At 40.9% G+C, this 24,607-nt stretch overlaps 1 protein-coding gene across 2 annotated transcripts in view; it reads left to right on the top strand.

The window, feature by feature from the left end:
* Positions 1–2,488: 2,488 nt before the first annotated feature.
* LOC134556767 (ubiquitin-conjugating enzyme E2 E2) overlaps positions 2,489–24,607 on the top strand; it is a 200,471-nt gene continuing 178,352 nt past the window's right edge. The window contains exons 1-3 of one of the 2 annotated variants that reach the window (XM_063409067.1): positions 2,489–2,817; positions 7,470–7,653; positions 15,615–15,665. In XM_063409067.1, the coding sequence (XP_063265137.1) occupies positions 7,478–7,653; positions 15,615–15,665 (227 nt within the window). In that variant the 5' untranslated portion in view covers positions 2,489–2,817; positions 7,470–7,477. Of the gene's footprint in view, positions 2,818–7,464; positions 7,654–15,614; positions 15,666–24,607 lie in introns of both variants that reach the window. The other variant, XM_063409057.1, reaches the window with a different exon arrangement.

Below are 24,607 nucleotides of genomic sequence, written 5' to 3'. Positions count from 1 at the left end.
TGGGAGCAGCTGACTACCCAGCCCTACTCTCTTTACACTGCATGCACAGGTCGGGCTACTTCAAAACCTCTGCTTTTAAAACAGGGCACACCTCAGTGTGTATGTTCTATTCATAAGACAGTACAAACCTTCTGCCTAGTTTAGTTGTCCTTAATTTAAGCCCTACCATTTAGGGCTCTGGGCCAGAGGTTACACACCAAAAGAAAAAATCAGGGCCTGCCTTGTGATGACTCAAACCTCTCACTCGGTGCTGAAACACTTCAGCGCTCCCTTGATTATTTTGGCACTGGGAATTTATGACCCAGATTCTGGGACACTGTATGGCCCTATCCTGCTCCTGTCTCAATTAGGCTATTCACTCAGCTTCTCTCTCTGTGCTTCCTGCAAATCCTAGCAGAAAAGATTAGTAATGAAGCACCACAAACTGCCACGAAGAGAAGTCCTGAGACAGGCTGAAGAGTTAACACAGACGAATGTATGCCTCCTTTAAGGCACCTTTAAGCTGTCAGAGCAACATTAAGGAAATATGGCTAGAAGAATAATTTAGAATTGAATTTTATCACTTCCTGGATGGTTTTCTGGAGGTCTGTTTTTGAACTGAAAGGAGAAAGCATGGTTTAAGTAATTTTAGAAGAAGGAACCATGCTGTCAAGAGTGTGCAACGCACCTTTCAGCACAATGAGAAGCATTACTTGCAGAAGGTTTGCATTTTTTGGAGGACTTTCACATATCACAGACTGTTAATTACTTCATTATTAATTCTTCTGAGAAGTCAATGTATGTTAGCAGACAGAAACCCACCTAGCTGACATTAGGAACTTTTCTCCATCATAAGCAGGAAAACACCTTGTAAATGTATGTGGAAAAGGAATAACTAGCTGACTGTGGTATTTTTAGGTTTAGGAGAAAATATCACTGGGATTATTTAGCAAAGAAATAGGAAGAGTAAATAAAGCAAGTAATTAAAAAACAATTTCTCAACAAAGAAAAAGATTAATTTTACATACAGGGAATATGCAAAAAGCACTTATGTTATCTGGATATAACACTAGAGCAGGTATCAATGATGTTTCTAATCCTTACATATCTCAGTAATGCTTCAAGTTCTCAACTTCTGTACGTTTGGTGGCACAGACTCCACCTACACCTCAACCAGACGTCAGAAAAAATACAATACTTCACAGCTCAGGCAGGGAGAAACTTTCCTGCTACATGTGGAATGGTGAGAACACGTTTTATTTTTTTAATTCTCTTTAGTTCTTAAAAGAGGGAAAACATTTTGACTTGGCATTACCCCTTTACCCTTGGCTGGTATATTTCCCTGTTAGAGGAAGAAAGGTTTGAGGTGATAGTTTACATAACACAGCTAAGCACATTATGTAAAGATTAAAGCAGCAGGGTCGGCACAGGGACAGAAGTGTCTCTCTCGCCCAGCGCAGCCGGGGTTACCTGGCAGCCAGTTCTGCTGCAGATTTGTTTTGTTCCAGGTTAATACCCCCACTAAACAATTGACATTCGAGCGCGGCTCTCCCTTGGCCTCTCCCATTCCTGGCTGCGATGCTTTCTACAGAGGCAATGCCCGCCTGCGTGGGAGGTGAGGTTCATTTACCTGGCCACAGCCAGGCGACAGCGCCTATCTGCAGCCGGGATGCCGCACGTCACCCGGTGCCGCCGGCGCCCGGGGCGGTTTGTGCCGCCCGGCTGTGCCGATGCCGCGCAGTGGTCGAAACTGCCACAGTAACACAAAGTGCGGCCGCCGGGTGCCAGGGGCCCGGGCCCTCCCTGCAGGCCGGCGGAGGCACCGTGTGCCCTCGCACCGCCCCTCCCCAGGTACCGCGACCCTCCACGCCCGGGGCATCGCCTGCGTCCCCTCCGGCTGCTCCCTCCGGCTCCGCCGAGACAAAGGCGCTGGGGGGGGGGTGCGGGCGGCGGGCCCGCAGGACCGGGGAGGGGGCGGAGGAGGGGGCCACCGGCGAGGGGAACAAAGGAGCCGAAAAACACGAGAAGAACCAAGAAAGTTGATACCGGCCTCCTCCGCCGCCCCTTGCCCTGTCCCGGCCCGCCCCTCCCACCTCCCGGACTTTAGCGTGGGGGCCCGCGGCAGCCCGGCGACGGCAGGGAGAAAGGCCGGCTGCCCTCACCTCCATCCCCCCCGAATCCCCGGCCGAAAGTCCCCCGCTCGCCCCATCCCCTCCCGCCTCCTCCTCCTCCTTCCCCTGCCCCGCTGACCCCGCCCAGCCCTCGGTGCTTCCCTTTAACGCGCGCTCCCGCCGCCGCCTCTCGCCCCTCCCCCCTGCCCGGCGGCGCGCGGCCTCCGACAGCCCCCGCGGGCGCGCGCCCGCCCGCGCCCCCATCCCGTCCCTTTCCCCCCGCGCCCCCGCCGGAACCGCGCGCGCGCCCCCGCGCTCCCGCCCCTCCCTCCGCGCCCCGCGAGCGCCCGGGAGAATTGGCTGGCGGGCGCGCGCGCGCGCGGCGCCGGGCGGACGGGTGGGGGCGCGCGCGCGCGCGGAGGCGGCGGCGGCGGGGGTGCGCGCGCGCGCGCGGCAGCAGCTTCACTTCTCTCCGGGCAGCGGGGGCAGGAGCGGCGGCGGTGGGAGAAGCAGCAGCAGCAGCGGCGGCCGTGGCTGCTGCTCGGGAGAGACGGGAAAGGGGAGAGGAAGCCGAGGGCGAGGAGCGCGGGGGAGCGGGCTCATGACTCAGTGAGTGGCCGCAGCCCCTTTCCAGCCCCGCGCCCGGCCGGAGTCGGGGCGACCGCGACGGATTGTCCCGCAGCCTGTGCCCGGCACCAGCGAGAGAGAGACCTGCGCTCGCCTGCAGGTAGCAGCGGCTTTCCCCCCGTCTCTACCGGGGTACACCTACCTCTGCCCCGGCTCGGCTCCCCGTCTGCCTCCCCTCCCCCCGCCGGGCTCCTACCCCCCCGTCGCTCGCCATCCCTCCCCCACGGCAGCACCCTCTCCCCCACATTTAGCTGCGACCCTCGGTCTCTACCTTTATCCTTCATCTTCCCTCCCCCTCCGCATCCCCCTGGTGCTGCCTGGTACCCCCTTCCCCCCCTTGTCATCCTCGGCCGTGCCCTTTCATAGCGACCGTCCCGGCCGCCCCCCCGCCGCCCCCGGCCACCTCGGCATCTCTGCCGGCGCTCCCCGCTTCCCCAGGCTCCATCCAGCCTCCATTGCTCCTCCGCACCCCCACACCCTCTCAGCAACTCTTCCGTGTCCATTTGTCCTGCTCGCCCTGCTGCGGGCGGGAGCAGCGACCAGCCGCGCTGCCCCCACCCCTCTGGCCGCGCTCCGCATGGTCCCCGCGGCACTCTCTGCGCCCCTGGGTCGCTCGGACCCCGGGGTACCCCTGCCCCCCACCACCATCGAGCTTCCTGGGATGCGCTATCCCCACACCCCTCGCCGCAGCCGTGGGCACCCCGGGCTGGAACCTCTCGGGAAAAGCACTATCCCCCCCACCCCGCGCCCCGAGGAGCCCCGCAGCCCAGCCCTCTCCCTTCCCGCATGTGTCCCCGACGTCTTCCTCTCGCAGTCTCCTCCTCCTCGTCTCCTCGGTTTTCTCCTACTTCTCACCCTGGCCCGGCCGCCGCCCGCCCGGCCGTGGGAGTGCGGGGGGTGCAGGTTCTGGGGATGCTCGTGTCCCCACCCGCTCCGTACGGCGGGGGCTTCCCGACGGGAGAGTCGCGCGTGTGCCCACCCGCGGCCGTGGGAGCCCGGGCTGCCGTCCTGTCCTGCCCCGTCCCGTCCCGTCCCATCCTTCCGGGTGCCCCTCTCCGTGGCGGAGCCTCCCCTGCCACAGTCCGGGCTCTCTGTGCCTCCCTTCCCGCAGTGTTGGGGTCTTTTTGACCTTTATGGTTTCTAATGAAGATGAAGTAAGGCGGCTGCTGCCATTGCTGCTCGTGGTGGACCCTGCAGAAATATTCGATTTGTCTTGGCTTATAGGAAATTACGAGCGCTTTAGAAAGACATCATCACCTGCTCTGCCGCCCTTGGGACCCATCTGCACATTGCCAGGATCTTGCTGTCCCCGACTGGTGGATTTTTTTAAGAATTGTTTGTTTGTTGGTGGTGTGTGATGTGTGATAATGACTGGTGGTTTGGGGTATTTTTGTCGTTGTTGTTGTTTATTGTTGTTGTTGGTTTGTTTTTAGTTTGAGGAGGAAAGGAAAGGTGCCAGCGGATATATTTGACAAAAGCAAAATATTTTGGACACTCTTCACTTGGAATTGATAGTTGTAGTTACACTTGTAATCTGTCTCTGTGCTGATTCACCTCACGTTAAGGGAGAGACTTCTAAGTCCCCCTTCGTTCCTTCCTCTGTCCCCTCTGCTCATTTTTCTCTGCACAACAGCAGGGAGGTTAGCAACCCTCGTCTGAGCGTAGAATAGCCTGGCAGCTGGGAACCTGGACATCGTGTGTCTTCTGTGTGACAGAAGCAAACACACTTATGGCTCTTCAGGTTCAAGGAGTATCTTGTATTTCTGTCTGTGACAGTGGCAGCAAAATGTTTTCTTCACACTGTCATCCTCTCGTTGATTTTTTTTCCCCCTACTCTCTTGGTTGTTCATGTGTTTGTGTGTCTTTTATGTTTGACCTCATTTGAGGTGTCTAATTTCAGGCCCCTTAAAACACACTTTTACCTCAATATTGAGCATCCTTTGAAAAAAACTTCCTGAAATTGCAGATATTGTGGGGAGAGGGAATAGAAAGAATTGCCTGGATGTCAGAAGGGGGAACAGGGACAGAAGGAGAAAGGAAAAATACCATCCAAAAGCCAACCCCGCTCCCTCCCCCCCAAACTAGCCAGACATCAAACGACAGATTTAAGCATTTTCCTCTTGTAAATGCTGGCATTACATGTTACAGTAATTATATGCTCTGGGCTGCTGTTACAGTGTTTGTCTGCTGGATAGTAACCTGAACTTATGAAGTGAATACAGTTGTTTTTTGGATAATAGTAATATTTATAGCCAAGATTATTCATAGCAGATGTCCTATGCGTATAAGCATTATTAAATATGCTTTTAACTTTCTGGCCTGAAGTGTTAAAGCCTATGTATATTGTGAAGAGAGACTTTTTCTCTTTAAAATTAGATGTATTAAGCAAAGTTCAGAAGTGAAATCTAGGGCAAATAAAGGCCAACATGTGTGTTATAAAAAGAGATGAGATTGTATTTTAACTTTATGTAGAAGCAAGGAAAATGGGTACTTACTACCAAAATTGCATTATAGTTGCATATTTTGACTTGTCAGAATGTGATACTTTTGTTGTTTATTGCCTCTAAGTGTTCTCTTGCTTTTACCTTGAAATCTGACAACCAGGATTTAAATATCTGAACATCAGCCTGTGTAAATTTACCAACTATGTCAAATATATTGTGGTAGCTCTACTATAGGAGAAATTATTCTCTATAATTTTAAAATACCAAAACCATGTTTTCTATAAAATTAAAATACATAATTATATAAAAATCATGTTCTCTATAAAATTAAAATACAAAAATTGTCCACTCTAATTGAGTGGAAAATTTTCGCATTTTAATTTTAGGGCAGAAACTCTGCATTATTTCAGTTACCTTAACAAGCAGGCCAGGTCTTGTGTATTTATATATATCCAGATATGAAAACATTATTTTCTGTTATAAAATCAAAAATGCAGATTAATCTGATTAAGGGAAACTTTAGTCACATATCTATCACTTGGCATTGCTGTTTCTTTTAATGTCTAAACATTTTGAAAGGGTGCCATACTTCCAGAATTCTTTTTCCGTGTAGCTTCACAAAATAGATGAAGAAGTCCTAATTACTCCTGAAGTTAGTTGGATATGTCAATAATGCCTGAAGAGATTATTTCTTCTACTCCATAGTGTGTATTATTTGATAGAATTAGATATTGGTAAGGGTTTTTCTCTGTAACAAGAACATTTACGCCTTTTTAAAAAGTATCCTTTTCAACATAACCCTGTTGGCATTGATATTAATTTACTTTTGCTTTGCCGTCTCTTTCCATAAATATGTACAGGGAGATGAACTTTGTTTAATCCATAGAACGAGCATGGTTGAATCTGAGCCTGAAATCTCATTATTCTCCCTTGAGCGAGTCTTAAAACATATAATAGTCAAGGTGAATAGTTTTGTTCTTAATTGTAATGATGTCTGTACATAGGTAAGAGGAAAAGCAAGTCAAAGTTCACAGCAGTTTGAGACTCTTTGTGTATGAAAGAGCAAATTCTTGATTCGGACAGATTTGATCAGAAAACCATCCAGATATATGGGGGTTGTGTGGGTGTAAGCAAGTAATGTTTGGGCCTGTATGCTTTTTATTAAAAATCTCTAGAGAAGAATATGTAACATAGATATAAAGGTACAGATTTGGAGTTAAAGGAAAGACCTGGGTTTCAGTTTGGTTTTGATTTGGTTTTGGTTTTATTGGTTTGGGCTTTTTGTTTGGTTTTGGTTTTTTGGGGTTTTTTTAATCAGTCAGTGCCACCACATATGCTAATTCAGCAAGAGTTTTTCATGGACATCTGCCCTTCATTAGAACAGTTTGATAGTTTGAGAAGTCATGACAGCTGTAACAGTGGGCTTGTAATTCCTCATCTGTTGGCATATTGTTATACTATTTAAAATGAAAGAAGAAATTAAAATAGCTAACTAGTATCAGAAGTGTGCAAATAAAGCATTAACTTGATTTCTGAATTAATGCTGAGATTTTTTGCTGCTCATATTCTCTGACAAGTTTGTTGCCTCATGTTGCTTGAACGAAATGTCAGGAAAAAAACTTCCTTATATCCTCTACCAACATGCTCACCATTTTAGTAAATACAAACAGTCCTGTGTTAGAGCTTTTCAGTTCTGTGTTTCCATCAAGCATGCCAAGATGTGGATTTTGTAATGTGGAAACCCACACTGTAGACTCGGAATGAGCCCGCAGATTTATTTCATATGAGATAACAGAGAGTCCTAAGACAGTAATGACTCTCAGTTTTTTACTAACTGTGGTAGATTTGAATTGGTGGCATAGTTGATAGGACAGCTAACTCATGGTATTGCTGAGTGGTTGAAAAACAGAATTCACAGTGAATGGTTTTACACTTGCAGGATTATGTTGCCCACTTAACTTCAATAACTTCTGGTTTTCATATATATATATATATATATAAATATGTGAGGAGTTTGGCGGGGGGTGGTTTGTGTGTTTATTTTGTGGTTTTTATTTGTGGATTGGTTGGGGTTTCTAGGGGGTGGCAGTGGTATAGGGTTTAAAACTGCCAGCTCCTGAATTATTGTTAAGATGCTTGTGGCAAAACTCTTCTGTATGAGGATTACTGAACTACTGTGACACAAGCATTATTTTATTAAGATAAAGACATACATCCCATGTGTTCTTTCCTTAAGCATGTAAGAAATACAGTGGGGCAGTTTCTTCTCAAAAAGCTAACTTCAGTTGTTTGTCTTTGTTCAGTGCAGCATCTGCCATGTCTACAGAGGGGCAGAGAGTGGATGATAGCCCAAGCACTAGTGGAGGCAGCTCTGATGGAGATCAGCGTGAAGGTGTTCAGCAGGAACAAGAAAGGGAGCAAGTTCAACCCAAGAAAAAAGAAGGGAAAATATCAAGCAAAACAGCTGCTAAATTGTCAACTAGTGCTAAAAGGTACAGTGTTCTTCCTGGTTGCTTATTTTCCTTTCTTTTCCTTCAACTGGCCATCAGATCCATGTATTGACTCAGTATATTAATTTTGTTTTATTCTAACACTACTCTATCAGTGTAATAGCCTTTTGAGGCTGGTCACATTAATGAGACCTGTATACTTTTTCCTTTCTTTGTCAGTTTGCCTCTTTCACATGGTTTTAATAGTTGCTTGCATGATAAAAGCTGACATTTTTTTATTGCTAATAAAACTCAGACAGTTTTGTAGCCTTATAAAATATATCTCTGTATATGTATGTATGACTGATGTTGAAGCTTGTCAGTGTAACTTACAGTTAATTAGCCATAAACATTTCAGACAGTTCAGTAACTCAGCATGTTAGGACTACTGTAATACCTATTGCCATGAAGTCCTGCCTTTTCTTTTCCCAGATGGTCAGGTCAGAAATACTTGAATGAACAACAAATGTGTGTTGGTTTCATTACTTTAAACTGTGATCTGTTTTAATATCCACTTATTTTCCCTCCCTTTTCTGATTGAGATGTGAGGTTGGTTTGTAGAATAGCTATTTAAATTATTCTATGCTATCATGTCCATCTCCACATAATGATTGTCTTGCTCGGACTAGACAGAAGGAATTTACAGCTTAGTGTTGCTTCGCTAGTACCTCAGGGTTGTTAGTCTAGGCAAGTGGGATTATAGTGATTGAAGTTAAGAAGCATTCATAAAATAATCTGACAAGAGACCAATTCTGCAGACTGTCCTGATGCAGAATTCCCAGTTCTTGTTTCTTTGCTAGTCCAAGGCTGTGTAAACTGCAAGAGAAGACACTGGAGTTGTACCACTGTGATGCTGTAGTAAAGGATAAGCATCAAGCCCCTGCTGCCATGATTTATAACACATGCATGTCGTCAGTCTGTAAATATACAAAAGTGTGCATATATCTTGTTGGGATTCAAGTTTTCGTTTTGCTTTAATCTATCCCTTATCAATTGAATCCTTTTCTGAATTAGGGTATCTTTTGTCTTTCCAGTGAGGTACTGTCATGCTTTCCTTCTGCTACAGACACCTTTCTTACAGCCAGTTTTTTCTTCATTTTTAATTCCCTGAAGAAATGCTTTCTGAACACCCATTTCTACTGTGACACTGTTAGGAGATAATCCGGTCATATCACTTACAGAATGGCCAGCAAAACTTGCCTGTGTTTTGGTTTGCGTTTATGAGAAGAAGGGAAAAGAACGCCACCCAGCTTTCACTACAAACCACGATGTTATTAATGTAGTTAAATCTCACAGCCGTCATGGTTTCTGGTCATCTTCTCTTTCTGCTGCTTCCTGCTATTATTAGTTTTTAAATATTAGTAATATTGAATTAATCATGACTTTTAAGGTCATAAAAACAGTTTCCAGCATCTTTAGAGAGCAGTCTGTGTATTCTGAACTTTGTACAATGCCTGGTATAATGATGCTACAATTCTGACAAGGGCCTGTGGACACTATCCTATTAAAAAATTAATAATGATATGCCAGAAATTGGTCTGTTAATCTTAGCTTTGTATCTTCAAAGCTTAGAGCTTTTATCAACAAGCATTTTACAGTGATAAAATTACTTAAACCTTTTAAAGTTTAATCATATCTGCTTATGGTTCTGCTGAAACTAATTATGCCATCAGTTGCTGATATCAGTACATTTGCCAGTTAGACTAAAGCTAGTTTCACATGTGTAGTAATATTGATTATACATTTTAGAATGTATATTTGATTATACATTTTAAAAGCTGACATGACTTACAATAGTTCTGTAGTTATGTGTACAGTATTTTTGAAGAGAAATGTATTTTAGGAGTGCTGGTTGTCATAGCACTTTCTGGAAGGATTACAGAAACAGTTTTTATAGTAATGGGGGTTTTCATTAGTATCTTTTTTTGTTTGTTTGTTTGTTTTTGAATATTCAGTAGTTTGTCATTGTGTTAGAATTGGGATTGCACCTTCTCTAATCTGGCCAGATTTTCATATTAAAGGTTTTGTTTCTGTGCTTTTTAATTAAAATCAGTAGTGTTTCAAGAAAGCTAAATCAGAAATTAAAGTAGCCGCTAAAAAGAGAGGAGTAGCATAAAGGAAGGAAAAATGTCTTAAAGTCCTCAATATGTGATTAGCATTCCAGAAACAGTCTGTATGAAATATCTTCATGGTAATATTGTTATTTTAGTTCATTAGGAATGAGAAATTGTACAGGATTAATAAGGTTTTACTCTGGTACCTTTATTATAGTGAAAGGAGTCAACTCTGCTAAAATCAGTAGAATGCTGGAACAACAGAGTGTACTGCAGTTGTGGCTTTGGTCAAGGTTCCTTAATTCCTGTTAAAAGCATCAAACACCAGCAAGTTCATTGGAGCTAAAGTCACAGCCTACACAATTGATTCTAACCGAAGTTTGGAAATCAGATTTTCTCAGTTGGAAAACTTTTGTGTGCATATGGAATTGTAGCCACAGTATTTTACAGTATATGAAGGAAGGTTTGTGCATCTCTATTTGGAAAACTCCTATTTTGCTTTTCATTTGTATGTTTATGTAGTCAGATTTAAAAAAAATTCAGTAGCATGAGATTTTATATAAATCAAGATTTAGCAGTGTGCTGACTTCTGCTTGTGTAATAGTAAACTGCTCCCGTGTCTTATGTATGAATATAGTGTTCATGCAGCTTAACTGCTTTCCAAAGTGATCTGATTACAGGGGCTGTGTGAAACCACTTAAATTTCTATTTGAGTAAGATTTTTGGCATTGAGATACGGAGTTTCTTCTGCTAGCATTGCTGTGGATGGCATCAAGAAGGCAGAATGCCATCACATGCTGTCCTTCTCTGTTAATACTTGAGGGCTAGCTGCTGTACAGGTGTAATAGCTTACAGCATATGTCATGCAGTGTACAGGTCCTTCAATTTTCCTCACCCAGAGGGCATCACCTTAAATAGCAACCTTTCTTACCCAACATGTCAAGATTGAGAAACTCGCTGCATATCACAATTACAGTTCAGACACGGAATTGAATTGCTGTCCTTGAAAACAGCAGGCATCTTGTTACCTTTTAAGTAGCAAATCTTAGCATGACCTTTGGATTGAGGGAAGTGTAACCATTCTTGGCTGACATAGTAGCTCAACAAATAAATGTATTGTTTTGCTTGGCTCCTGAAGTTGCTGGTTGAAAATCTTTAAATCTTTATGTCCAATCCTGAATTTTTTAAATAAATGTTTGTGCCTACAAGGAATTGTGAACTGTACAACTTTAGCTGTAATCTTTTTGTTATTCAAAGAAGTTGCAGCCTTAAGGAGGAGCAAATAACTGATAGATTAAATTGGTTCAAAATTCAACAAAACCAAGCAATTTTACCTTCCCATTTCCCATGCCCCCCCTTTTTTTCCCCTGAGAGGTTTATCACAGAATCTGGAAATTACATTCAGCATGTTGAATATGAGGGCAAAATATGCCGAGTCCTTTTTCTTACAAGAAATATCCTCATCATTTATCCATCTTTTAGTAAGTAGCTGAGAATGTTTCTTTTCTTCCAGTATGAACCTAAACATCTTTAGATCAATTTCCTGCTCAGTCACAATTTATTTAGTATTGAGATACATATCAATGACTGCATTTTGAAGTATTTTTGAAGTAATGTATTCTTCCATATAAGGTATTGATTCATCTGGCTTTTATGGGTAGAGAGACATGTAGTTTAGAAAAGTGGATGTGGTAAAAATAGTATATTGTCATGTAGTCCTTTATTTCTTTTTCTGTTAATAATGTGGGGAAATTCTCCAACATGTTCACGTGTCTCTTAGCGTTAGAGAACTGTTTCATGAAGGAAACAACACTCAGTCCTTTTTGGCTTAGTACAGTAGTACATATGTGTCTGTGAGAATTAATAATATTTGAAATCCACAATGTACTTTCCTGCTTCTGAATTTACGAGTAGATTAACCTTTGCACCTTTACTGGTAGGTGCAAACTGTGTTATTTTCTGTTAGTAAAATGGAGGGAATTTTTTTTTATATATGTGGGTGTGTGAATATATATATATGAGGGACAGGAGGCAAATGACTTCTCTAAGACCAAACAAAGTATCAGATCTGACATTGAAAATTAAATGTTTTATGTGTGCAGCCCAGGGCTTTGATTACTAGCAAGGGCCTCACCCTCTGCCATCATCTCTGTTGTCCAGTATGTAGTAAACCATAATGTCATTAGTTTAAATATAAACTGGCTGTATGTAATGATTTTAATTTAGAGGGTTTTTCCTCTTTGACATTACTGTTATTGGGGCAGAAAATCCAAAGGAACAGATGCCAGAAAGGACCCTGAAAGAAATGTTTTGTTGCCAGAGGCCGCATATTCTCGCGGAGGATCCTCTGTGGTCAGCGAAGGAAATGAGGCGCGTCCTCTCCTGTGGCAGGTTCTGAGGGCAGCTCAGGGGGATGTGGAGCGAGTGCCAGAGCACGTGCAGACAAAGGGCCGCTTGCACGCTGGAGGTCTCTATCAGTGCAAGGCTCTCTGCGCTGCTGTGCCATGAGTTAATTGTAACTTTGAGTGCTGTGACATGTGAACGGGCTACGTGTCAGCTGTTCTGCAGAAACTGTTTGTGAATGAGCTCTCAGCATGAACGCAAGGTAAATTAAGGTTGCAACAAAAGAAATGTAAGGTGTACAAACCAATTTTAGTTTGGGCCACCACAGAGTAGGAGAATAAACATGGACATCTGCTGAGGAGCAATTGATGGGACAGTATTGTATTAATATGTTTATCTTGTTTGTATCAAAATAATCACGGATTAAACATCTCTTTGTCTTAGATGTTTGCAAGAGCACTGATGTCTTTTGAACATTAATAGACAGTGCCATCTGATCAATTTTTATATCTTGAAACAGAAAGCTGGTTTGTCCGTGTCTGCTCAATCACAGAGCAGCTTGATAAAGGGTCATTTTAGTGCTCTTGGCATTAGAAGTTTTGGGTTGAACTAGAACAGATGGAGAAAATGAGAGACCATTTTGTTTTCAGTATGTGAGGAACGTGGGTTAGGATTTAGGAGGAAGAATGTAAAGTTTTTGATCTAGGACTGAAGTTGTTGTGGTTGTTAGTCTATTCTTGATGTGCCTCATACTCACTCTAATGCCATGAAATATTAACTGTTTTTACTACCATATGTAGTAAAAAGGAATGATCTCTGACTCTATAATAAAGTGCAATGCCATAATTCTGAAACTTTAAAAAAGGCTGAAAAAGAAAAACAACTCATAAACCACAAAATTGAAATTTCCATGCCACCTAGGTTTTCTGTAGTTTGAATTTGTGATAGTATAAATTTCAAAATCATGGCAGAATTTTGTAGTATACAGAAAAAATATTGTAAGCATTCACACAGTTATGAGATCTCCCTTCTAAAACTCGGGATTTGTTAGCATTGTTTAAATGTGCTAACTGTTTTAAAACAACATTTTCGTTGTGCTTAAGCTTCACTCAAAAAATGGGATGACTTTCAGCATTACTACGATGATTTTGTGCTTGTTTAAGCAGACTGTGCCTGTATTTTTATAACAAAGTTATGATATTTATTGGGGGGATTCTGGAGGTAGAAACACCTCAATGAGTGCAAAAAGCAAGTAAAGATCAAATTGCTCCCCCTCTACAGAAATACCTTTGTGAGTTTGTGTGTAAGTAGGGTATACACAAGGTCTGTATGTAGGGTATATACACCCAGCTGTGGCAGAGTTCAGGTATCCAAGGACTTGACTTGGAAGCATCAGCCTGGGAATGTCCAGAGATCCTTAACAACAGAGTTGCTCTGCCTGAAGTTAAAACTCTGGCAGGATGCCTGTAATGTCTTCATGGGTGACCTGGAGGATGTGGCAGAGTGCACTCTAAAGTATTCAGATGGCACCAAGTTGGGTGTGGGCAGTTGGTACATGCAGAGGCATTTAATATTATATATGCCAATATACCCGAATGCTTATTTTGACTAGCCATTTGCTTTGCCTGTATTTGTATGTGTAGAAGTTAGAAGAAAATCTAAGCATCTGGAAGAGTATTTTTATCTTTTTGATGATCTCATCAGGTCTTAATAAATGATTATTACCTCTGCCTACAAATCTTGCTCACGTATGTCCTAATTATTTCAGAATGTGAATGATAAAGGCTTGAGTTTCTGGTTCAGGCCAGTTCTTCTACTGCTGTTGGTTCATTTATTCATAATAGCCACAAAATCAATTCATAGTTACATAAGGGGAATTTTGATAGTGGCTGTGAGACTCTTTAACATGTAAGATTATGTTTGGGTTATAACATTATATAAAGAATTAAACTGCTCATTTTTGTTATGTATGCCAATATACCTGAATGTTTATTTTGATAAGCCATTTTCTTTACCTGTATTTATATGCAAAATGGGTAGCAGTCATTTATAACAAGATATGTGTAGGTCAGGCCTGAACCTTTGGCTTGTGGCTTGAGCAGCTATCTTGGGAATTTAGTGGTATTACTATTTCTTTTCTAGTGTAGGGAATAATAGGAATAGCAATCTGTTCTGTACATGAAAATTTGTGAGGGAGAAGGCAAAAGGAAAATACTGAGGATACATTGAATTGTTTTTCTTTTTGTTCCTTCTTCTAAATGTTCGTGTTTTTTGCACTGAAGTAGCCTGTAAAAAAAGCTTTGGAGATAGCTTATAGGGAAGGTGGCATTCGCAGTCCTGCTTATGGTATAATACTCTGGCAAGTCTTTGGGAACTGTAAACCCCTACAAGTTCCTCTGGGACCTCTCTGTCCTTTTCTGCATACTTACATTTCTTCAGAGGTCAAGAGACTGGCTCTGATGCAGATGCTGGTGTAAGGGAAAAGAGCCCCCATTGCCAGCTGTGGCAGAGATCAGGTATTCAAGGGCTTGGCTGGGAAGCGTCTGCCTGGGAATGTCCAGAAACCCTTCACAACAAAGTTGCTCTCCCTGGAGGAGGAGCTCTGGCAGGATGCCTGCAGTGTCTTTGTTGGTGACCTGGAGGATGTGGCAGAGTGCACTGAGGAGTTTTCAGATGACAAGCAGTTTGTACACACAGCGCCAGGGCTACGGCTCAGAGGGATCTGGCCAGGCTGCAGGAGAGGGTCGACAGAGAACTCATGAAATTCAGCAAGGGCAAATGAACACCATGTACGTGCAGAGGACTTACCCCTTGCACAGATACGTGCTGGGGATCACCTCTGCTCAGAAGGACGTGGGGGCCTTGGCAGGCAGCAAGCTCAGCGTGAGGCAGCGCCAGAGGCTGGGCTGCCTCCTGGGAGATATTAGCAGAAGCATATTTCATTGATAGATGAAGGAGATTTATCTGCCTTTACTTAGCTCTCATTAGACTGTAATTTTGTCCCCTCATTAAAAAAAGGCTGGTATGAGAGCAGGTCCAGCAGCAGGTCCCTAGGCTGACCAGGGAGCTGGAGCACTTCCCTTTGGATATCAGCCCCCCAGTGTAGGAGGTTGTGAAGTCCTGGGTGGGCTTGTTCTAGGCAATTTTCCTTTGAGTTGGGGAGTTTTGCCCTGCCAGTACAATATACATTAAGAAGCTAAATATTCTAGAGGGCAGGAACTATGTGGCATGAAGTTGGAGGCGAAATAGAGAAGGAGGGTGTATGAGATATTTAGTAATTGTGTAAGTGAGCAAAGGAGCTGAGAATCCTGACCTATGGAAAACGTGTGATTTTCTAGATGGCTGCTCATGGCATTTATTCCATATTGGAGGTTCATTTTTCAGAAAATACTTGGTTTTTACTTTCACATGTTCTTGCATAGTTTCATGAAACATTACAGATCAACTTTCAATCAGAAATTCTAATAATTATATTTTGTTACTACTGATTGATGTAGAAATGTTCATAAATTTGAAAGAAACAGATCAAAAAAAAGTCCTGATAATACCTTTTTTTTTTCTCTTAAGAATTCAGAAAGAACTTGCAGAAATTACATTAGACCCTCCTCCAAACTGTAGGTAAGTTCACCTGGATTTTATTAATTTGGAATATGGAAATGAAATGTGTGGAACTGTGGAATTTGCATAGGAGACTGGGGTAAATTTTAGCTATTCCTTTGTGCTGACTATTTAGTAATTTTGGAATAAGAGTTGATAGATAATAGATTGCCTACATATAAAGAATTGATATGACATACTTTCTGGCAAACAAAGTAGTGGCATAAATGGATGAACACCATGATGCATTAATAGATACACGACAAATATCAAATCACCTTTCATTTCAGATACTAAATCAATCGTATTTTGTTTGATTCAGTAAAATGTAATCTTGGTGGCACTTACTTGGTATATTTGATTCCTTTCAAGTTGTTAACACACCATGAATGTAATGGAGAAAGGAAAATAGTGTGTTATAGGCACAAACTGTTTGTAGTTTTCTGACTGTGTTTGTGGTAATCAGTTGGGATATTCAGTGGACTCTTCCTGAGTTAGAGTATAGCATCATACAGACTTTCTGATAATGACTCTGTGCCTGTTTGGTTTGGGTTTTTTATTTTGTTGTGGTTTGGTTTGGGGTGGGGGTGGCGGGTTGTGGGTTTTTTTGTCAGGTATGCTTACTTCTGGTATGTTTAAAGTTGGCTTTGAAATGAGTGATGAGGTAGGCCTTGAAACCCTCACTGTCTGGTGGCTGAGGCTGTATACAGTTGTTTTCAGATGGCTGTCTCAGGCTTCTTATCTGTCAGCTTGTGACATATGGTCAGCTGGGCCAGGACTGCACATTGCTGTTTAAAGGAGTCCCTGCTACTGCACCTTTCATGGTGAGAGGTTGGGCTCAGTGCAGAAGAATAGCTTCCACTCAGTCCAGCCAACCCATTTCAACTGATGTGGTTAGTAGGTTTCATTCTGTTAATGCACTAAAAAGAAAGATTGATAGAAATGGCTGATTGCATGCAGCTTTTATAATGAATCCCAGTATGTTTCAGTATCGAATTAACTAAGCAACTGGTAGTAAAAATGACAGTCAGCTTTATTGTTTTGGTCTCTTGACAAAAGTATGTGTAAGAAAATACTCTAATAAGATTTGATGTGGTTGTGCTGGATCTCAAGATATAAGTCAAGTGGCTGTGTACCAAAGCACTGCTTAGCGAAGTAGCCTTGCAATAATAGCATTCAAAGAGTATTTCAGTCAATTAGGACAAACAGTTTTTTGCTGGATAAAACATTTTAATAGCTAAGCTGTTCTGTCATGCTTACAACTGTGTGTGAGTCTTCAATCACATCAAAGCTGTTTCATGTGGCAGATTTTACTTCGGTGTTGATGACTGATGCCTATTAGTGGATTGATTTGCTGAGATGAATATGAAACTTCTGTCTATTGTAGAAGAATGCTTAAGTCTTTGAACTGAGAGTAAAAGGCTTACAGGTTTTTACAGCAGTGTCATTTTTTTCTAGTTTTCTGAAGCCTTTTCTTTATAACAAAGCAGTTGTTTCAGTATACAAGATACTATTATATTTGATTTTTTTTCCTAGCAAGTGTGAAGTAAGGATTGGCTGTCTTAGTAGAAAGCCCTTTGGTGACTTGCAATTTACAGAAAAAATAAGTGAGCTGGAGGTTTCCTGGGTTTGTTGAATTATTTACACTAATGATAAAAAAGCAATAAAGTGCACTCCATGATGCTGTTTTGCAAAATCACAAAATTACATCTGACTTCATGTGTCTGCTGCTTTGACACAGTTCTTAAGATGCAGAATTACTTCATGTTGTGATCTTGATAGATAACCATTAGTAACTTCACTATTAACAAATATGTTTTTATAGTCAATACAGAATCACTTCATTTAGTTTTATGCTTTGTTGACATAGTCTAAACAGTGTTTTCATTTGAACTTCATCTATTTTCTATTATAGTTAAACATTACAAAATAAATACATCAGCCAGGCATGATTCTTAAGAATAATGAGGAAAGCTGAGCTATTGTACAGTATATCTTACCCTAAAGTAATGATACATCCTTTCTTGGTTTTAGTGAAATTTAGGTCATTGTTAAAAGACATGGTAGCTTTTCCTATTAAAAAGCCCAACCATATTTCATAAAGATAATTTCATTCTAGATATAGGCTACTTGAAATGATTGTCATTCCATCTTGCCCTCACTGTGTGTACTTTTCCATATGTAAAATAAATCATGACTGGGCAATAGGAATGTGATAATTCTGAAAACTAAATGTCATAGAAGGTGTGAGGAAAGCATTATTCAAGAACACAGCTATATTAAGTAGCTGCTTAGGAAGTTCTGATAGGAAGGCTATTTAGCTGAATTGGAACTTAGGTGGGATATTGCAAGACAATTTGCAAGACTTTTAATAAACTGCAGCAGGCCAAAGCTTCAGGTGTCTCCCATTCCTGGAAGAAGCCCCAAATGGAACAGTATCTGTAGCACAGTAGCATCCCTCAGTCGTGTGCCAGGCTACGTAGTCACTACAAGCTCCAGGGCAGCTGCAGCCCTCACTGCTGCAGCAGCTGTGACCTTAACATTTCCCCCGCCTCACCCGTGTGAGGAGAATACACTGCACAATCTTCGTGTTTGTTTGGAAGACAAAAAAAAGTCTTGCTCACAAATATGCCTTGGAATTGGCAGATTATCACTGCTGGGACTTGCAGCATCTTTCCAAAACTGTGTGAAAAGCTGTGGGTTTCAGAGTTCCTAAAAAATCTGTCACTTTGGCTTTAAAAGAAGATTTAATACTATAAGAAAGTAGAGTTGCCTGCCTCCCTACTTCTTTTTCTGTAGTTTGGGTACTGGGCAATGGAGAGAGTCCTCTTGGCTCCACAAGTCCTCCTTCCACAGGACTGAGAATGTATAATGTTCTACGTGTAAAAAAGCCAAGCTGAGGAGGGGGGGGTGTGGGAGTTGAGCAGTGTAATCATTGCTATTTTTGGAGAAAGGCATGTCATAAAAAAGCCTGTTATACATCACATTTAACAGAAAGAACTGGAGGGTTTTCAGTATGTATTGTCCCATCCCTCCCCCTATTTTACTTTTGTATTGAGCTGAATTTGCTCTCAAGGACAGTCCTGAATGCAAAGCAGGTACATTTATGTTTTAAATCTGCAGCATTGTGAAATTTCAGTTTGTAAGGAGATAGTATACCTAAGTTGTAGACATTTGCCACTCTTGTCTTCTTTTTTCCTCTCATTGAAACATCAAAGCTTGATTGCTAGAAATGGCACACATATTATACTCCTGAGTAGTGCAGAGTATAGCTTTCTCACAGGTGATAAGATCCTCATATTTAAGTGTCATTTTCCTATATATTGCCTTGCTGAAAGAGGGGAACAGTTGGAAATACTTGTAGCTAAAATAATGCCTTTTCAAACTTCCCCATATTTTCAGCTGCATTGTGCATAAGACAAAAGATTTCATAGAATACAACTTCTTGTATACTAGTTGCCTTCTCACTGGCAAGAGGACAACATCTCTGTGGCAACTTACACCAATTGCTTACATGGGAAAATAATATTTGGAAAGTATTTCATGTATTTTTAGCTTCTTTCAGTGTGAACTTAGCAGCTGGAAACAAGGAAAGCCAGCATGAAATGAATAGCAGCTCTCTGTGGACACCACTTGGAGCAACTGCTCAAAATTTTCATATTAAGTCACTGATATTACCTATCTTCCCCTTCATGTTTTCTTTTGGTGTTCTCTAGTGTAGTTTTCACCATTCTCCTCTTTTGTATGTATTTACTGCAATTTCTATTACATTTTTTATATTTCATTTCTTTTACCCTCTAGCAATATAGGTAATGCTTGAGGCTCAGAAATACACTGTGAAGGACTGTGCAGCTCAATGGGCAGAATGACTCTCATTCCAAAACAATCAGTTTAAAATCCCGTGTGTAGTCTTATCTCTTCCATTTGTTTGGAATCATTACATTAATTCCTTGCTTTTTATCCTGCAAAATTGATAAGCAACCAGCATATGCAATTCTAGCATTTTGCTTTTGAAAACTAATCACACTGATAATAGTTAAAACAGTTCTTTTTGGGACAGTGTCGAAAAGAGCCAAGTGGAATGGCAGAATTTTCAATTTGACTTAGGGAGAGAGGTCAGTATGCCTCATGGATATCTCTTGTTATTAATGACTGTATGGAGTCCAGCATTTCTGTTTAATACTGCTTTGACTCAACTCTGGTTTTGCTGAAACGTTGAGGCTGGGCTAAAGAGATGGCACAAGTGTCAGGAGCAGAAAACAAAAGGGCACACAATAGCAGGGAAAGACTGTGAGGGAGAAGATGGTCAGCCTTGCTCTAAAATGCAGAGGGAGAGAAGTGGAGGGACCTGGAGCAGCAGGTACAGCAAGTACCTACCCTGGAATTGTGCTCAGTGATTTTGATTGTTTGTCTTGGGGAGGCATCAGTCTCACAGGCACAGGCCACAGGCACAAGCCACAGGCACACGGCTGTGATGCTAATGTGTGAGCAGGATGAAAAACTGGAGTAAGAAATGCTTTCTCTGAACATCTTTCTTCACAAACATTTCCAGCCTGAATTCAGGCTCCCTGCCCGTTGTGTTACTCATGGAGTTTACAGTCTGCCTGTATAGACTTATTTTGATCTGCTGCTAGTCACCTTCTTGAGAAGATGTGACACAGAACATGGTATATACCTTAGCCTGGTCTCTTCAGAATTTACAGCAAATAGCAAAAATCAGTCAAAAAGATAAGCATGGAAGTGGTTTATACCAGGGTGCAGGATCCTGTTGGTTTTAAATCCATGATGTATCAACAATCAAGGATAAGGATGGTTAAAAAATTTGAGTACTCACTGCAACTGCTTTGTTTTACTTTTGAGTCCCTTTCTGCTTCAAAAGCAGCAAGAAACATGTCCCAGAGGTATGCAAGTTAGCAATCACACTGGGATTATATTTAATAATAGCAATCATACTGTATTTTATCACTTGAATTAGATTGTTGGGTTTTTTAACTGTGAAGTTTTTAGATTTTATTGCCTTGGTACGTTGAAGCAGCTTGGATGAAAAGTGTCAGGTTACTTTTTAATATGTAAACTTTTCATTCATTTAGTTATTTTCTTTTAAGACAATGCAGAACCATAATTTGTGCCTTAAGCTCTGAAGTATGTAACTATATTAAAACATTTCTTAAAAAAATCTGTTCATTTTCACTGTAAAAATGGCCTTTCAGTGTCATGTTGTTTGCAAAGCATTTGTTTTTTAAAAATAACACAGATGTTTCTTTTCATGGGTCTTCCATGTGTCAAGATGTAGTGTACTTGGAAGGCCCTCTAAAATACAGCTGATTTTTTTCAGTGATCTGGTATCTTTGAAAATACATGTTTGATGTGAAAAATTACTAGAGAGCACTGAACTTTTTTTTTTTTTTGAATAAACTGAGTTTTCAATAACTGCTTGGTTGCATTATTGCTTGCAGCTGTGGGGTGATTTTAGGATTGGTTACATGCAACGCTCGAAAGCTTCAGGATGTGTTGTGGCTATTGGTGGCTTGAAATGTTAGCAACTTTCCTGAGGCTGGGAGAGGTAATAAAAGAAAGAAAGGCAGCAAAGGGAACCTGCCACTGGCTGCCTGCCAGGTCTGGCAACTTCACTCAGTGGTGACGATGTAAGGAACTGTCTGACAACACCCATTAATACCTCCCAGCTTAACAATGCCTCCACATGATTTCTGCCAGTTCTCCCAGTTTTTGAATGATGACAACTTCTCTCCCAGGAGGAGAAGAAAAGAGAAACTAGTGTTAGGGAAGAGTAAGAGTACTTCAGCGAGCACCGTGTGAGTGCAGATTTGGAAGGTCGGGGAGATGCCAGAGCACATCCTATGGCACAGCTGAAGCAGGGAAATGAGATTGGGCCATAAGGAGGGGTCCTGAAGATCACACGTTCCTTGAAGCAGGAAAGGGCAGCAGAATGCTCAAAAAGCAGCCTGTGATGGACATGGGAGGGTTCCTTGATATTTGCAATGGGCTTAGTGTAAAAGATAACTAAATCTCTGGTTTAAATTGTAAGTTGGGAAGGTGGTGTGAAGAACTGTAACAAGGGTAAAACGAAACACTTTGATGCTTTTAGTGTGGGGAATTCTGAACACAGAAATTCTTTTCCAGCAGTTTCATACTGAGTTGCAGCTGGTCTTTATAAGTCAGTCTCCTATGGTGTACAAGAGCAGTCCTCAATGCTTTCAGCTCCAGAATTTTTCAGACCACCTTTCATAGTCATTTCTTTTGTCTTCTCTTAAGTAGCTAAACAAAGGTGTTGATTTAAGGTGGGAGGTGGTTTTTTGTTGTTGTTGTTTTTTCTGTGAGCCAGAATTTGACTTATATCATAAACCTCATATTTTATATGCATGTCTTTGTAATCTCCTTAATAAAGCCCTCCTAAAACACACACAAAAGAAACCCCTCCCCCTCCCCCCAACCCTAAAATAAGTGCTTTAAATAAACAATCATTGCTTGCCAGCAAGGGAAGCAAAACCACCTTGACTGACACTACATCATAGCTAGGAGACTTTGCAAAGAAATACCTGAAGGTGTAGATTTTGTATATAGTTAACTATTTTTGTGAGGTTTTTCTTTTTTTCCCCCCTAAATGTAGACTAATTTCTATTATGAAAACTATGCAAAGGTCAATTTCTTTACAGGAATATGATAGAGGAGAATTATTTGAAAGCGTGACTGTAGTAGGTACTATTGCACTGCACAAGCAGATGCTGCCATTTCATGATAATCATGTAAAAAGCCCATGCTTTTATTAGCAGCTCATTACCCTTTAGTAATTTACTCATTATTGAATAAATGAGGGAAATGGAGGATATTTCGTCTGTTGGTTGGGACTGACAGCATAATGAAGTATTTGTTTTCTTCAATAAATGGCAGTCATGTAACTGCCTAACACTGTTGTCTTCAGTAAACCACATTTGAGCAGAATTTGAATTCTGCTCTTCCCTGTTATACATAAATCACCCCCCCTCCTTGGAAATCTGTTTAAAAAACAAATCAGTCTTTCTCAGTTCCAATACCACAATTGTACAGCTTTTTAACAGCTATTTGCTTTTAGTGCACTTTGGGGTTTGTTTTTTTCTTTTTGGGGGGGGGGGGGGTATTGTTTGTTTGTTTCGGCTTTTTGTTGTTGCTGGGTTTGTTTAGGGGTTTTTTGCATAGTCATGATAGTCTAAGGCAATGCTGTAAATTTTCTTTTGCTCTTGGCATATACGTAATGTGTGCAGATTAAGAATTAATAGATTGAATTTAATGAAATTGTTTTCCAAAATCTCCTGGCAGAAAAGCTGCAGTTTAGGACTAAAAAGTCATGAACTAGTAACAGAGCATGCTTTGCAATATATTGGAAACAAACGATGAAATTGATCTGGATGCTGTTTTCTTGATGAGCAATAAAACTTATTTATGCTGTACTTACACATTTGCAGCTTTGTTACAAGCTTTTTGGGGTATCTAATTGGCTGCAGCTTTGAATCATATCATAAACATGCCAAATGTTACTAATTACAATTAAGATATCTCCTTGAAATAATCTTTGTTTTCATTTTCTCTGACAATTTTTTTTTCACTTATTTACATGCCTTTAATTTTTCATTTTAACAGTTCTTGCAACACTTTATTTTTGTTTCAAGGCTGTGGAATTGGATTAAACAGGGTTTTTAAATACTTCCATGTTGCTTGGAAAGAAGCCAGTTACTGTGTATTGGCTTAATAGAAGCCATGCTTAGCAGTGCCTCACATATGGCAGCTCGTGTTTGTGTGGTAAGGCATTATGTATTTTAAATATTACCTTTTATGTGATAGTCGAATTTATGCCAGAATCTGAAGTTTCCTCTGATTAATGTTAACATTCTGAGTTTTTTTTTTATGGAGAAATGTGTAGTCAAATACATAATTTACTGTCTGCTTGGCACAAAGGCTGTATTTATGTGGCCTTTATTAACTTGAGATGCATACTGTGCCTGGAGAGGGCTATAGGTGAGTGATAATATGCTTTCATGACACTTGTAGCCTTTTAATGTTGTAAATATTGTGGAGGCAAGATGGTGATTCTCTAAATAAAATTGAAATACAAGGATTTGTGTTCAATTTAGTAGATTGAGTTTTATTTGAAGAATAAGCTGTACATGGTTACAGCAATTACTCTTGGAGTAACAGAGCTGACAGCTTAAGTCTTAAATTTCTAAATGTTTTTTCTGGTTTGGGTGTTATTGTTGTATTAGGTTTTTTAATTATTTATATCTTACTGTAACTTTTATGGGATTTGGAGCTTAGTATAGCTTCTAAAAATTTTAAAGCTTTTAAAGGCATTTATTCTGGATTATCTTGCTATAGGCAATCTTTTTGTATAAAATTTCAGCAGTGACTTCATAGTAAAATTTCTTTATCATAAAATAATGTTGTTATGCAGTAGAGAAAGAGTGAATAATTCCATTCTCTCAAAATGATTGCCTTATTTTTAGTACACATTGGTTTTTGGGGGAGGAGGGCTTTTTATTTCTGCCAGATTAGCTGATGTTTGATTTAACTTTTGGGGAGGTATTCACGGTAAACTCCACTGAATACTCACATCATAAATCTAATGGAGATTTTTTATTATAACTTTAAAATGGTCAAAGGAAATTCTATTCTTTCTATGACAGCAGAGCAATATCTTCTGCATATATCATAATTCTATGTTTAATGTTAAATACCTGTGATAACAAACTGGATTTTACCCTTTAGGTTCTTTTAATTCTAAAGTGGCTTTTATTTTTAGGTATGTTATTACACTAGTTTATGATTAGTCTGTTTACTCATAAGAAGGCAGTATTTAGGATTCTATACTTCTGAGCTAAATAGATAAATATTTTTTAAAGATAATTAAATTATGCTTGGGATAACTATATGGTGTCAACTGTATGGTCATTTTACCAGAGATGAGATCCAGA

This window comes from Prinia subflava, chromosome 1 (assembly GCF_021018805.1).
Source record: "Prinia subflava isolate CZ2003 ecotype Zambia chromosome 1, Cam_Psub_1.2, whole genome shotgun sequence".
Classification (NCBI taxonomy): domain Eukaryota; kingdom Metazoa; phylum Chordata; class Aves; order Passeriformes; family Cisticolidae; genus Prinia; species Prinia subflava.
This window is presented reverse-complemented; position numbering and strand designations above follow the sequence as displayed.